Below are 15,226 nucleotides of genomic sequence, written 5' to 3' on the forward strand. Positions count from 1 at the left end.
AGCTGAAATCTTAGTTCTTTCTGTCTTCTAATTGTTTCTCTTCATGGACTCCTTGGGGTCTCCCCTGTGTCTGCAGGTTCAGGCGTCCGCCGAGGATTTAAGGGCAGTTATCACCAGATTTGGGACTTAGCTCCTTCCCAGGATCTCCTCCTTCTGTTTCCAGCCACTCTCCAGCCCCAAACTCTACCCTCTGACGCCTCAAGCCAAAAAAGGCTGCACTGCAGTGGATTGGAGAGTAACATCGGGGGCAAATACCATGTTTCCAGGGATTTCACTCTGTGATTTTCTTCTTTTAAGGGTTGAATGCCCTCTAGGTTCTGCCTGCCCTCGGCTACTCTAGCCCTTTCCTATAGTTGCATTTTCTATTTTGCTCAGTTTATACTTGTTCTCTGAGAGAGGGTTTGCCTATTACAAGCTGCTCCGTAATACCAGAACTAGAAATCGTTGCCCTTTTTCCTACTCTGTCATGCAGCTCTTTAAGAACCATGGAAAACCCTTCCTGACCCCTGTGCTGCATAAAGAACTCACAACACCGTCCTTACCGGTTGTGAATAATCTCACATCTCCACGGATAGATAAAAGCCCTGCATACACAGCAGAAGCCACTTATGACCACACCATCTAGTGATGAATATTACTACGTGTGATAATAAACAATGATATCACTAACAGATCACAGCTATATAAACTGTGTGATGTGACCAACAGTGTTACTAATTTTGTGTAAAAGCCAAACAACTGGGCTTCATCATTTATGTTAATTTGGCTCGTGATGAGTCTTAGAACACACAGATACTCACAACACTGTTATCATGAAATTATCACCATTAAATTTGGCCCCCTTAGCACTTAAAGTGTCTGGGTGACACGTGCCTTAGCCCAGTTAATTAGAAAACTCTGTTGCTGTGTCAGAGGAGAGTAGTTTTAGAAGTTCCACATTTCCATTGCTTGATAAAGGAGACTTCAGTTAGGTCAAAGCCTTCCTCATAAGGCAATAGTTCCAAGTTGTTTTCTCAGTCATCCAATTAACTTAAAAAACAAAAGGTCCTGACAGAACTCTTACCTGGGTAAACTGCAAGGTGGTATTGATCCCTCCATGCACGTTGGCGATAAACTCCGTGCCCGGCAAGAGGGCTGCGTGGGGAGGTGTCGGTGCAGGTGCTGGGGGTACAGTTCTTGTTTGTTTTTCTCGCGTTCCCTGGGCATTCCCCCGCGACGTGTTTTTGACCTCACTCCACAGGCCTGATGCGCTCGCGGGTGCGGGGGGCCGACGCGGCCCAGGCCAAGGTCCTGACGTTCCTGGACAGCCACTGCGAGTGCAACGAGTACTGGCTGGAGCCCCTCCTGGAGAGGGTGGCCGAGGTGAGGATGCGGGCCAGAGGAAGGGCCTCTGTGTGCGACATGGTCCTACGAGGATTTTATCCTCCACGGGAATCTATCAATAGGGGAAATTCATTTGTCAGGTAGGAGGCCAGGGTCAGCAGAGGCTACGACAGCCCTTCCCCTAGGGGGCTCTTCCTTCCCTGCCTGAAGCTTTGCACTGACTCTCGGAGCTCAGAGGGGGCAGAGAGCTGAGGACAGAGGCCGCGGGGTCCCCAGCCCGGCCGTGCTGCCCTGAGACCCAGGCTGCGGCTCGTGGGGAGGGGCAGAGTCCCAACCACACAGGGACGCGGGAGGCTGTCGGTTGACCCGAGACTGTGCACCTTCGCCTTCTAGAAACATCATCACTAGTATGACCTATGGCCTCTTGTGATAGCTCTCTCGCCTTCTGCTTGCTCTATTGACTTTCTTTCCTCCCTACTAAGAAAGCACTTCCTTGAGACAGTAAAGTAGCTGTAATGAAAGTACTAGAGAAATAGTAAAGTCATTCTTTTTGCACCATAGCAGGGATCGCGGTTGGACAGTGAGTCCTGAGACATGAATAGGACAAACTACTAGTGCTGTGACCCTCACGTTCACTGCCGTTTACTGAGCGCTAACTACCTGCTGGATGCTTTACACGTTACCTTAATCCAGGGTTTCGCCCCCATTTGACAGTTGAGGGAACTGGGGTTCAGGGAACTTCAATCACTTAACCAAAACTCATACAGGGGGCAGAGCCCAGGCTGCAAAGTGGGATTCGCTGAGTCCCTCCCTGAGTCCTCCCACACACGCACGCATGCCCATCCCGGGGGCCCCGTCCCTGGCTACTCACTCCACCAGGCTGTGCGTCCCAGGGACGCAGAGGCAAAATGAAAGCTGTCAGGATACCCGGGCACGTGGAGGCTGCGTGCTTCGTGGTCAGGCTGTCAGGGTTATTTAAACAGGCCCCCACCTCCTAAAGAAAGAATGGGAGGAGTTGAGAATGGTCATTCTCCCTCATTCTAGTCCCATCAAAAGAGATCAAAATAAAGGGAGTGGACTTGGACGTGGGGCAGTTGACGATCTGCGGCACCATCCCAGGCTGAGCCGGGCGTGGAGGACGTCACCCTCTGCGCTTGGGGCTGCACGCTGTAAACCTGCCCCTGGTGGTGGCTGAACTTTCCCTCTGTTCTCTGAGCGGGGTCCTCTGACGTGTATGTTCTTAGCTCCGCTTGCCCTGTTCCTAATTTGTTTCTCGAAGTCTTTCTCTGGCTGATTCAGGTTCTTGGCGTGGCTCAGGGAAGCGTCACCCTTGTGTCCCCTGTCAGCGTGGGGCAGAGTTCCTCCCCAGCGCCAACTAGCCCGGTTTAAAGAGGGCAGGAGAGTTCAAAGGTCTTGTGTTCACAGACTCTAACCAGAGCAGCGACAGTGTGGCCTAAAGAAAGGCCTCAGCCTAAGGGAATGTTTTGTGTTGGGTGGAACCGCGGGTAAGACAGACTCGGGCTCCGGGTTCTCTAGTCAGTTCGGTCACCCGTCCGCTGTGATGCGGTTGGAGCCTCTACACCACACTCGGCTCCCAGGCCCGGGGTCGCATCTGTGTGGGCGTCGCAGCCGTGAGTCCTTTCCTGGGGCTTCCTGCAGCTCACACATTACTGGTGTTTAAGTACAGCCGAGCTTAGATCCTGTTAGAATGAAAGTTCCTCCATGGTTGAGGTTTGACATTTGGGAAAACACTAAATAAAACACTCCAGTCTCACACTGGCGCGCTCTGAAAACTCCTTCTTTGGAATTAATAAAAATTGACATTTGCTCCTGGCTGTTTGGGGGGAAAAAAAAACAACTCAGGAAGGGTCCCGGGAGAGGCTCTCAGGCAGTGAACACCCGCAGGGCGGCCCCGTGCGCTCGGGCGCCTCCTGGGGGGCAGCGTCCTCTGCGCCCCCGACACCCAGCGCAGCGCAGGGCTGCAGGTGCCCAGCCGGGCCCCCCAGGGCGTGGGGTGGCAGGGGACCGGCGCGGCCGTCTCCCCGTGAGCGGCGACGCTCAGGCCTCCGCCTGTGCGGGTCCCGGCTGCCTCTGACACCTGCTGTTGCCTTCGCTGCGTTGCAGGACAGGACCCGCGTCGTGTCCCCCATCATCGACGTCATCAACATGGACAACTTTCAGTACGTGGGCGCGTCTGCGGACTTAAAAGGCGGTAGGTGCTGCGCGGGTCCCAGGGACGGCGACGGCGCCTGCACGCGGCGGAGCCGGGCCGCGGCCAAGAGCGCCCCTGTGTTCAGCTGGCGGGGTTCACCAGGGGACAGAAACGGCCTTGCCTCCCCTAGGCGGTAGGCGTGGTTCCCGTCCCTGGCACCGGCTTGGCGTACGGAGCCGGTGTGGAGACGCCAGGCCGATGGGGGTCTGCCCTCTCCACCCTCCCCCTCACCGCAGCGTCCATCGCCTGCTGGAAGCCCATCCGCCCCGCTCACCCGTGACTCCTGGGCCCCGAGGCCTGCAGAGCGCAGCCCTCCCGCGGCCTGGCTGTCAGCCTCTCCTGCCCGCCGGCCACCCACGTCCCGCCGTGGTGGAACCTTTCTGGGGAACCTTTATCTGAATGACCCTGCCAGTTTCCTGGGGGTCCTTGCGGCTCAAGTGTGACCCCTCAGACCCTCCCACCGCGGGGTCCCACAGTGATTTGTCTGATACTCTCTTTACCTTCTTAAAACGTCACATTGAAGGCCCCAAAGAGCTTTGTTCACGTGGGCCGTAGCGATCAGCGTTTGCCGTGTTAGAAGGTGAGGCTGAGAACGGTGAGAGCACCAGGGGACGCAGCCACGTGGGCGCTGCCCGTCCTGCAGCTTCCGGAGCGCTCCTTCCTGCACTTTGGAAAAATGAGATTGAAAGGGGCCTGTAGAGCCTTAGCATAAACTGAAAGCAGTTTTCACGTCACACACCCGCTGAAAGGGCCTGAGGACCCCGGGGGCTCCTGGACCCCAGCTGGGTAAACCGTGTTCTCGCGAGGAGCTTCACGAAGCTGCTGGGCGCACGGGAGTCCCGCTAGCCCTGCCTGAGGAGCAGGCTTCTACTGTGTCCCTGTGTCCCCGGGACTGTGTGTACGTGGGGGTGACCTCTGTCCCCGGGACTGTGTGTACGTGGGGGTGACCTGTGTCCCGGGACTGTGTGTGCGTGGGGGTGACCTGTGTCCCCGGGACTGTGTGTGCGTGGGGGTGACCTGTGTCCCCGGGACTGTGTGTACGTGGGGGTGACCTGTAGCCCCAGACTCCCCTGTGTCCCAGGGACTCTGTGTACGTGGGGGTGACCTGTGTCCCTGGGGACTGTGTGTATGTGGGGGTGACCTGTAGCCCCAGGCTCCCCTGTGTCCCAGGGACTGTGTGTGTATGGGGGTGACCTGTAGCCCCAGGCTCCCCTGTGTCCCAGGGACTGTGTGTGTATGGGGGTGACCTGTAGCCCCAGGCTCCCTTGTGTCCCAGGGACTGTGTGTGTATGGGGGTGACCTGTAGCCCCAGGCTCCCCTGTGTCCCAGGGACTGTGTGTACATGGGGGTGACCTGTAGCCCCAGGCTCCCCTGTGTCCCAGGGACTGTGTGTGTATGGGGGTGACCTGTAGCCCCAGGCTCCCCTGTGTCCCAGGGACTGTGTGTGTATGGGGGTGACCTGTGGCCCCAGGGCTCCCACACAGCCCAGTAAATGCCTCCTGCTCTGAATCTCAGCTGGCCGGCAGCCTTGCCTCTCAGACCTCGGCTGAGAGCCAAGAACTCAGCGAGGCCTGCTGTAGAGAGAGATATAACAGATGTCAGAGCCTTTACTTTCCGTGTGTAATTTATTCACTATTGATTTTTCATACCTGAGATGAGTGAACCCTTTTTCCAGCATCCTAGCACCCCTGTTTCTTTCTCTAAAATGAGGGGCTTCTTTTCCCATCTCCAACATTTTGAGCTGATTAGGAGACGGACTGTTCCAGACAGACACACAGACTGAGGGTCAACTGACATCCAAAAAAGAACAAAGTAGAACCGTGGCCTTGGACGGAACCTCAGAAATCAGAACCCTGGGACCGGCCAGGGAGGCCCGGGCTCTGGTGCCTCTTTCAGGCGGTGTCGCCACGGGAGCTGTTTTTCCTCTGGCCCTCGGCGTCCCTGTCTGAGAAACAGGTTGATGATAGTGCAGCCGCACAGGGCGGCCGGCAGAGGGCAGGGCTGTGACCAGGCAGCTCCCCAGAGGCCTCTGGCCGGGCCGTCATGCTGGGAGGACGCACCTAGGTTGGGAAACAAGAGTCAGGAGAGTCTTAGAAGATGGTGAGCACGCTGGGGCTATAAAGAGTTCGGAGCCTTGGCTGTCAAGAAAGCGTTAGTGTCCAGAGTGTGTCCCCCCTCCGAGGATCTGCCGGAGCTGAGATGTGACGGTTCCCCATCTCCCGTGGCAGCCGCTTACGGCGGAGCCGGTGCAGGACAGTGAGATGCCCTGCGTGGGAGCGGCCTGCCGCTGCCCCAGGGCCGGGCCAGATTCACTCTAAGAGCATTTCACCAAACCCCTTTTAGGAAAAAAGAAAAATCAAGGATGATGTTTTTAGCAGATTTTTAAAAATCTAATATAGCTTGGCTCTTCGGACCAAATTGATAAGCTAAATAATAATGAACATTCCCCCCAAAATGCAGGTAATGTTACATCAGCTGGCCAGTTGAGGCCTTTGTGTTCTGTCAACAGTGCACCGGGACGTCTGTTTTTCCCTGGCTGGCAGTGCTTGTGTGTGCGGCAGGCCGTGTCTGGGGAGAGCCGGGCTCCTCAGACAATCAGTCTGTGTCTGTTTCCTCTCCGTGCACCACTGGTGCCTGGCCCTCCAGCCCCTCGCTCCCATTTGCCAGCCCGCTGCGCTCTACAGGGACAGCGGGGGCACCTTTCTGTCCTCTGGTTGAGCCATGATGTGTGCCACGCCGGCCTAGGAGCCCCCGAGCCCCTGTGCCATCCTACCCTGTTCAGGCTGCAGGGCAGATAAATGCTGGATTCAGAGCACACAGACGGAAGGTCTGAACTTAGGCATTGCACCAGCCCTGCGGACAGAAAGCCTGCTGGCAGAGGGCTGAGGGATGGACGGCCCTGGAGCAGTGAGGCTTGGCTGTCAGACCCTGGGCAACGCGGCCCATGCTCTGGAGAGCGTCCGCAGGTGGGGTGTGCCAGGTACCTTCTGAGGAAAGACAAGACCCGACAGCTGTGGACCAGGGGCCAGGCCCGGGCTCTGCCACCCGCACGGCCTGTGGATTCTAGAAGTGACGTGGGGCAGGTGCCATGTTATCAGAAGTGAAGCTCGCTTGCCCCTTCATTCCCACCTACTCCTGCGCCCCCTGCCTTCCCTTCCCTGGGACCGTGTTGGGGGCACCTGGCAGATTTTTTATTAAATCGATCCCTCTTCTTTGTCGCCTCCTTACAGCCCTTGGATATGTCCTCACAGACTCCAGTTCTCTTATTTCACATTTATTCTTATGCATTCTGGTTTTAGAAAAGTCTGACCCACACCTTCTGTTTTGGGTAAGCTTCTTGGGGAAAGAAGATTTCAGTGTGCGTCCTCCCGGCTGGTCTCCCTGCCCCCCCCCCAGTCACTCTCTTCCCTCTGCGTCGTTTTTGTTTGTTTTTCCTTTGTCTGGGTTACAGTGAGTCCATTCCAAATAACAAATATTTTTAAGCTGTGACGGACAGCGGTGCGAGGAGCAGACAGCCTGTTCTCACAGCATCCTGTGTTTCTTCTCTCTTCTGCAACCAGCAGGCTTTGACTGGAACTTGGTGTTCAAATGGGATTACATGACGCCTGAGCAGAGACGGTCCCGGCAGGGGAACCCGGTCGCCCCCATAAAGTAAGTGGCAGGCAGGCGTCCTTCGGGTGCCCTTCTCTGGGGTGGAAGATGAGACAGTAGGCCTAGGGACCTAGTGGAGCTCTCACCTTCCAGCCATACCCCCATTTCCCCTCATGCTAGCTCAGGGGAGAGTCTCTGCCTCCAGATTATAGGGTAAAGTATTTTGAGATTCTTTTTCTATGTACGTGTATCAAATCTGCCAGTTCCACATCCTTCGTGTCTTGGTGGCATAGAGCGTTTTCCCGCACAGGGTGGGGTGTTGGGCTGCCCTCGGGGACTGGGGAGGCGGTGGGCAGCAAGTGGGAGCCTCCTGCCCGCCCCCGGTGGGCTCCGCCCTCCTGTCCCCCGGAGGAAGCACTGGGTTCACTACCAGCTGGCTTTGAGCCGCGCCCGGCTGGGGTGGGGACGCCTCCCCAGGGACGCGTGGTTACAGGGAACCCCGCGGATGCCGGCGCCGTCTGCACTGCGGCGATTGTCCCCTGTGAGCAGTGAGCTCCAGACGTGCGGCCCGGGGCCCTGACTTACCACGGCGACTCCGCAGGCACAGGGCTGGGGTCCTGTCGCCGGCCTGTCCCCAGGCTGATGGGGACGCGAGAAGGTGACAGTCCCGTCCAGCAGAGGAGGAAGCTGCCCGGGATGAGGTTGCGTTCCCTACGTGCGCTGGGCGCTGTAGCCTCTTACTGTTTGTCGTCCTCCAAGGAGACCGTGGCACAGAAGAGCCGAGCACCGGCCTAGGGCGCTGTCAGCGAGGGGCCCAGCTCCGGCGGCTGCCCTCTCGTAGGGAGGCTCCACGCAGCCCCTCGCCCTTGGGAGCATCTGAGCATCCGAGTGGGGGGCACTTGAAGACAGCAGGGCTCAAGCAGAGAGGGGCACCCAGAGCTCTGGGCCAAAGACCATGGCTGTGCTGTTGTTCCTAAGGTCGGCCTGTAGGCTTGACCTTGGCATTAGAATGCTGGCGATCTAACCTTGACCTTCGACCTCTCCCTCTCTTCCCTTCTGCCTCTTTAGAACCCCTATGATTGCTGGAGGGTTGTTCGTGATGGATAAGTTGTATTTTGAAGAACTGGGGAAATACGACATGATGATGGATGTGTGGGGAGGAGAAAACCTGGGTACGTATGAGCCTTGTGTCTTCGGACACCAAACCGTTTCCAATTCTGCTGAAACCGTGGTCTTTTCCTGCCCACCAAGAGGGGTAGAAATGAAAAGTGGAAGCTTTGGAAGGACTGGTAAGCAGGAGTTTGTGGTATGCAGGGTGCCCCTTGGAAAAGGTTTGTAAAGACATTAAAGTGACGGTTTACTGAACACAATTAGTCCCCCATAAGGTACAGATAGACCCTTTTTATTCTTAAGTGTCTTGGGTTGGGCGTTATGCTAGACACATAGTAAGTCTTTGAAGGGAAATGCACACTTTTTAATGTCACCTGAATCCAAGGTCTGGGAAGCACGCTGACAAAAATGGGGGGAGGATTTCAGCTTCTAAGATTCATTTTTAGGCACATGGGGTGGAAAGTGAGCCCTGGCGAAGCCTGTCGGACTGGCTGAATTGTGGTCGTGGGAATCAGCTGGGGTGGAGAGGCCGGGGCACTTGTCCCTTCCTGACTACTTTGCGAATGGTTCTAATTGGTTTTCGTGTTGTTTTGTTTCGTTTTGTTTTTTGTAATCACACAAATCATTCTACCTATGTTTACGGACGTTGGAACTTTATAGACTTTATTGGTAGCTGCATTGTATTTACTCCATAAAGACAAAAAGACTCTTAATTTATTTGTTTGTTTAGGGGGTTTTGTTTGTTTCACTTTTGAGTTGTCTCCTTGGCTATTGGATGCTGTTAAATTACATTCTCCCCCGGTAGACGTACCCTGGGAGGAGGGGAGGGGGGCGAGGAAAGGAGGTAAAGAGGATGCCACTGTCACTTTTAGTAGTTTTTACTTGTAACAGAAACTTTGATTTTTTTTAAGTTTAAGAGACTAGACAAGCCCATTATTTTTCCCTCATTTTATGATATCAGTGTTAGTGATAGCGTCTCACCTGTGGAGAGAGGTTGTTGCCTTTGTGGATTCGGAAAGCTTCTTTAGACTCAGTAACTGCACCAGGACGAAGGTTCAGAGTCAGATGCGTTTCGGTTTTGTTAACAGTACACTGACGGGCAGGGCTTGATGGAAGGCTGTGGAGCACGGAAGGCTTCAGAAGGATTGTTAACCTTCTGAAGGGAATTCTGAGTCACCCTCGCCCTGCAGACATCCCTGGGGAAGCCCAGCCAGCCAGGACCGCCACTCGGGGGGACCAGAACGCGGTGGGGTTCACAGCAGTGTGTGCCATTAGGCTGACGTGCGTGGAGGGCAGGTGGCCTTTTGTATCAGGGTGTAAGGAGAGTGTTGATTTAAGTATCAAAGGAGACCTTGCACCCAGAGACCAGTGGGAGGGGAAATAATCTTTTCTGTTACCTAGTTTATTGTTGGTTTGGTTTGTATGTTTATGTAGCTGTGCCCTGTGCGAGGTTCCCTGGAAGGGCTCAAGGGGCTCAGGTAGGGTGACGCACGGTGGGCGGGGAGGAAGGGCTGGGGCCACCCGGCCTGAGCATCCTGGCACCTCCTCCCGTGACAGGCTCTGACACGGCCGCTCTGGAGGGTCTTCTCGCATCAGGGTTAAACAGGCACGAGGGTTTCAGCAGGAAGAGTCCGTGATGTGAGCCTCCCTCTCTTCTTGGTACTGCTCAGACTGGATTTTCTGGGTGCTGCCTGCACACCCCCAGCAGTTGTCCAGCCTGAGGGCTTGTGTGGGCCCAAGTTAGGAGAGGCAGGGGACAGGGATGCCCAAGTCAAATCCAGACACCCCCTCCAGGTGCGCCCCGCCAAATCCACTAGTGCTGCCAGACTGCCTGACCAACAGTGTAAGTCTAATTGAAGCAATTGAAAAGGACAAAGAGGCCTTCCCTGGTGGCGCAGTGGTTGGGAGCCCGCCTGCCGATGCAGGGGACACGGGTTCGTGCCCCGGTCTGGGAGGATCCCTCATGCCGCAGAGCGGCTGGGCCCATGAGCCATGGCCGCTGAGCCTGCGCGTCCGGAGCCTGTGCTCCGCAACGGGAGAGGCCACAACAGTGAGAGGCCCGCATACCAAAAAAAAAAAAAAAAAAACAGTTTTAGAGGAAGATGGCGTATATGATTGCCTGTGACATCAACCTTAGGGCTGATTGTGGGCATTTCATGCCTTTTGATTCACGGCCGTGCGCTGTCCGTTGCCTTTTCTAACTCGGGGCTGATTCCCAGAAGGCGCATGTAATGCTCCACGATGGAGAACCGGCCAGAGAGGAGTTCCAGGCCATGTCTCATGCACAGTGTTTGTGACATTATAGGGTCTGATGCCAGGAGTCTTTCTGTTCTCAGTAGATCAGGGAATCACTCTTGTCTCAGGGCTTCTAGTCTGAATTTGAAAAATATTTCTGTAGGCTCACTCTTACTTCTTTTTAAATTTCAGATAGAATTCTTTCATGAAAACATGGGATTTGGTGACACAGGTAGAGCTGGCATCTGTAATTCTGATCAGTGCTAAAATCGAAGGGAGCACATGTCCCAGTGTGGGTAGTTTGTTTGGCATGAATTATTTCTTTTTGTCTCCACTACTTTACGTTGTCTGTAAAACGACACTGTGCTGTGCAGACACCCTCTTAGTGAACTGAAGTAGGACCTTTCATTCAATCTTTTTTTTTCCCTCCACCTTTATCGAGGTTTCAGTGACAACTTAAAATCGTACATACTTCGGTATACAACTGGATGGTTTGACGTGCCTAGGCACGCCCCGCCCCATAACCCTGGAGCCTAGAGACGTGGTGTCAGAGGTCCCCACGCGGGATGTTCAGGACCCTCTGGAAAGGGAGTGCTCCCTGGGCATCGCCTCAGGCCACGGGGGTAGGGTGGGCATCCGCACCCCATGGGGGTGGCCCGGGCTCTCGGTCACCCCGTGTCGTTCACCACCTCAGAGATCTCGTTCCGCGTGTGGCAGTGCGGCGGCAGCCTGGAGATCATCCCCTGCAGCCGCGTGGGACACGTGTTCCGGAAGCAGCACCCCTACACCTTCCCCGGCGGCAGTGGCACCGTCTTTGCCCGGTAAGTGGCCGAGAGGCCGAGCAGGGCCCAGTGCACCGCTGACCGCCCCGTACGCAGGGCTGACCATGGGCTGTGTGGAAACGTGTGCTCTAAGGGGCCGCCGCTCGGCAGTGACGAGGGCAGCTGTGGGGACTGAGGACAGCGGCATCCCGCTGAGTGACAGATGCTGGGCTCAGCAGGTTCCATGGGGCACGAGGTCACGTGCAGGACAGCCTCAGAGCGACACAGCTGTCCTGGTGGAGAGCAAACAGGGGTGGCCGGGGGTGAGGGTGGGGCGCAGGGCGGGGTAGGGCCAGTGGGACTGGTCACCGAACCGGGTGCCAAAAACGTGTTATGGGGAGATAGGAGAGAGGAGTGCTTGGACTTTTTAAATCACATGTTACCCTTCAAGGTGCAGTATATGAACAGCGCTAAAGGCAGCCACACAAGTTCAAGCCCAGGACCCACTGGGCTGTAGAGGCAGATAACACACGATAGATAACAGATAATATACAATAGATAATAGATAACACACGATAGATAATAGGTAGATTTTTGCAAACATGAAGACACCAAATGAAGAGTTTTCTGAAGAAAAAACAGCGAATTACCAGTGCAGGGGACGCCGTTTTTTCCTCAGGAATTCTTTCAGATGCGCAAGACAGAACCGTGCACAGTCCAGCCAGCCTGGCCCAGGGAGACGGGGGCGTTCAGCTGAAAAGATGACTTCAGACTCCGAGAGATGCTGCGAGCTAGGCAGAATGTGGTCACGCGGCCAACATGCTGGGGCAGGAGGACGGGTTTGCAGGGTGGGCGGGCGCTTGTCCCAGAGCCAGAGGAGCCCGTGGGGAGCAGCTCCTCAGTGCCGAGACGAGCCTGCAGAACAGAAGGCTGCCCAGTATGGCTGGAGCCCAGAGAACGAGGGGACAGTAGGCACCGAGGGAGACTAGACCAGCTGGGTCTGCACCCTGTGCGTTGAGGGAAACTGGGTGTCTTTCGATGCAGGAGGAGGGGCAGCTCCTGTGGGTTTTACGCAGATACTCGACTTCTCTGTTGTGAACTTTAAGGGGGTCCTTCTGTCCCCTGGGCGGAGGGCCGCGAGGATGATGCCAGGAGGAAACGATGGTGCGAGTGACGTGTCCCCCCTCCACTGCAGGGCCGGGCAGAGCCGGGTGGCCAGGGCCAGGTACCAGCTGCGGCCCCAGGCAGGCGTGTTTACCAATGGACGGGAGGGGGCCGGGGGGACTCAAGGGTGACCCCCAGGCTGCCGGTCACACACTTTGCTAACGGGATGCCCCTATGGACACAGGGAAACCTCAGAGCAGGGTGGGCGTGCACGGGGGGGAGGATGGCCAGCTTATCTTTTATGTGGCATTTGAAAACTACCAAGTACAGATTATAAGTATACCTGTCTTGTACAGAAGGTGGATTCCTAGCGTAACGTATCAACTTTCTAGGGAACCTTAATAGAAGCCAAATGTCAAATGATGCTTCTGACCAAGTTACCTTCTCCTCAAAAGTGTATCCTTTCCCAAATGTTGTCTAAACATCATTTCTGCTCTGTTAGAAACAAAAATATGCTCTTATACGATGAATTCTACAAAATCAGACAAACGGTGATAATGTACATTTTCCTCCGGGGCAGCATGAGATGCTTCCCAGAAACCTCTCATCAGAGACATCAAATACTTGGAATCAAAGCACTGATACCTACCAGCAAAGCGTGGGATTTCAGAAAACAGTGTTAAAGCACACAAAACATTGCTTTATGCACTTTTTTTAAAGGAAACAAGAGGCGCTCGTTTTTAGAAAGAAAACTTTTCCGTTGTATTTTACAGCCCGGGAGTCCCATACACTGGAGATGCGGGGAGGAAAGGGGCCCAGGCTTCAGAACTAGGGGGCAGCGTGGGTCAGTTAGGCCTTCAGCACGGCCGCCCTCCCTCTCTCTCTGTCTCTCTAGGTTGACTCACCTAAAAGATAAAGAGGTGGAATGTGTTATTTCTGAGGTCCCTTTCCAGTTCTCTTTAATTTCCTCTAATATGTGGCATTCAATGTATAAGTATTTCGCCACTAAAAATTGGGACTTAACAGCAATAGCTAATATTTACGGAGTGTTTCATGTGTGCCAGGCTGTTGAGTGCCTTACAGATATTCACTTAGGTACTCCTTATAAAACCTTAGGAGTTAAGTACTATTATTAATTTGCACTTTGGGGGCAAGGGAGACTGAGGCACAAAGAGGTTCGGCTCCTTTGTCTGAGTTCACGCAGGTGGAAAGTGAGCTTCATCTCCGGCCCCTTGGCTCTGGAGTCCGCGTTAGGTTTCATCTGGACCCCTAAGCACAGTTAGTGCCTGTGGCTGCCGGAACTCCGGGATGAGGTACAGGTTCTAAAAGGCATTCTAGCGTAGCAGGTAGGGGACCACCTCATTTGTGTAGGGTCACTGTGTAAGAGAAGCAGGGGAGGATGAATGAATGGAGAAGGGGCCTCGTGGGGTCCCGCCTTGTCTGCCCCCCAACCCTAGCTGTGCCCTGGGTGTGCCCTGGGCGCCTGCTGCTGTAGGGGGACCCAGGTGATGACACACCTGCAGGCTCTTCCATCACCTCACGTCCCTGGAGTCCAGTTGAGAGAGAACCATTGGGCGGTTCCTGCCTCTGCTTTTTACACAGCTGCGTTTCCAGTTGGCCCCTTACAAGCCTCTTACATAGCCCGTTGGGAGAGTGTCGCGTGTGTGCTTGCGTGTGCGTGTGGATTAGAGTCTACCCAAAGGCCAGGGGGGCGCCCGGTCAGAATAGCCATGGGGCAGGCGCCTTAGAAGGGTATTTGGGTTCACGTTGAGTAGTTAATGGTGAGACTCATTCATGGCGAGGGAAACTACAAATAAATTAAATACAGGAGACAGCGGTTTAAACTTACTCTCTTACTAGACGTTTTTCTGTTAATACCACCAGGCAGTGTAACTGGCCAGTTCCACCCTCTCTGTCTCCTGCTTGCTTCCCGCTAGAGCTACCTTACCTGCACCTGGTGGGGGCAGGAAGGGAGCAAAGGCGGGAAGAACCCGGATAGACGAGAGCGGGCCCGGGTGCCCAGTACCTGCAGGCCCTGGAAGACCGCGTAACGTATAGGAGGCGCCTAAGAAACGTGAATAAATGACTTGAAACTAGTGCTGAGCGGCACGTGAAGCTCATTCTCTGAAGCTACTTACGTATCTTTTTTATTAAGTAGACAGAGAAAGGGTGGTTTTGCATTTAGGAGTTGAGAAATGACTTAATCACTTAATGACTTAGGTGATTTAAAACCACTTGTGATTGCAATTCATAAAACCTTATAATTTGGAGAAAACATCCTTCAATCTCCCTCTGTCTCCCTCCGCCCCACCCTTCTTTTCCCTCCACACACGTATCGACTGTGTACTGTTCTGTTATCTATTGTAATTTCACCCGTCAAGTCAGGGCCGTCAGTCCATGGCAACAGGCAACATGTACACCAGTATCTTTCATGGCCACGGAGGAGTCCATGTGTTTGACCACTTTACTGTTAACGGTCATATAGTTTCTATTTTTTCTGCCATTATACACTGTGCTAAATTGAGCGTATTTTCATTGATTATTTCCTTGAGGTAAATTTCTAGAAGGCGGAACTGCTGGATCAGAGGACGGGTGCTCTCAAATTGTCTGCCTCTTATGGGACTTTCTAAACAGCAGTCCATCTAGGTACATATGTCACTTTATACGAAGGATATATGCCCCAAACAAATTATTTTAGTCATTGTAACTCAGATGATTTGAAAGGCTCACCATTTATAAGAGACCTTTCTAGTAGAAGGAAGGTATTCTTGTAAAAGGTGAACGTTGCCTTCCTAATGTGTTTATCTTGGAAGAACAGAGCGCCTTCTGTACGGGTTCTGAAAGAGCATTGGCTCTATCTAAACCTAAGGTGTGAGTCTGCTTTGGACCG

General features: G+C 54.3%; 1 protein-coding gene across 2 annotated transcripts in view; it reads left to right on the forward strand.

The window, feature by feature from the left end:
* Positions 1–15,226, forward strand: part of GALNT2 (polypeptide N-acetylgalactosaminyltransferase 2) — a 181,402-nt gene that overhangs the window by 150,516 nt on the left and 15,660 nt on the right. For both annotated transcript variants that reach the window (XR_014297933.1, XM_082674349.1), the window contains exons 7-11: positions 1,241–1,362; positions 3,448–3,535; positions 7,099–7,186; positions 8,195–8,298; positions 11,166–11,292. Coding sequence is in view for 1 of the 2 variants with exons in the window: in XM_082674349.1 (XP_082530475.1) it covers positions 1,241–1,362; positions 3,448–3,535; positions 7,099–7,186; positions 8,195–8,298; positions 11,166–11,292 (529 nt within the window). In the remaining variant the exon portion in view is untranslated. The remainder of the gene's footprint in view (positions 1–1,240; positions 1,363–3,447; positions 3,536–7,098; positions 7,187–8,194; positions 8,299–11,165; positions 11,293–15,226) is intronic.

Source organism: Grampus griseus, assembly GCF_964374135.1.
Source record: "Grampus griseus genome assembly, chromosome: 16".
Taxonomy (NCBI): Eukaryota; Metazoa; Chordata; class Mammalia; order Artiodactyla; family Delphinidae; genus Grampus; species Grampus griseus.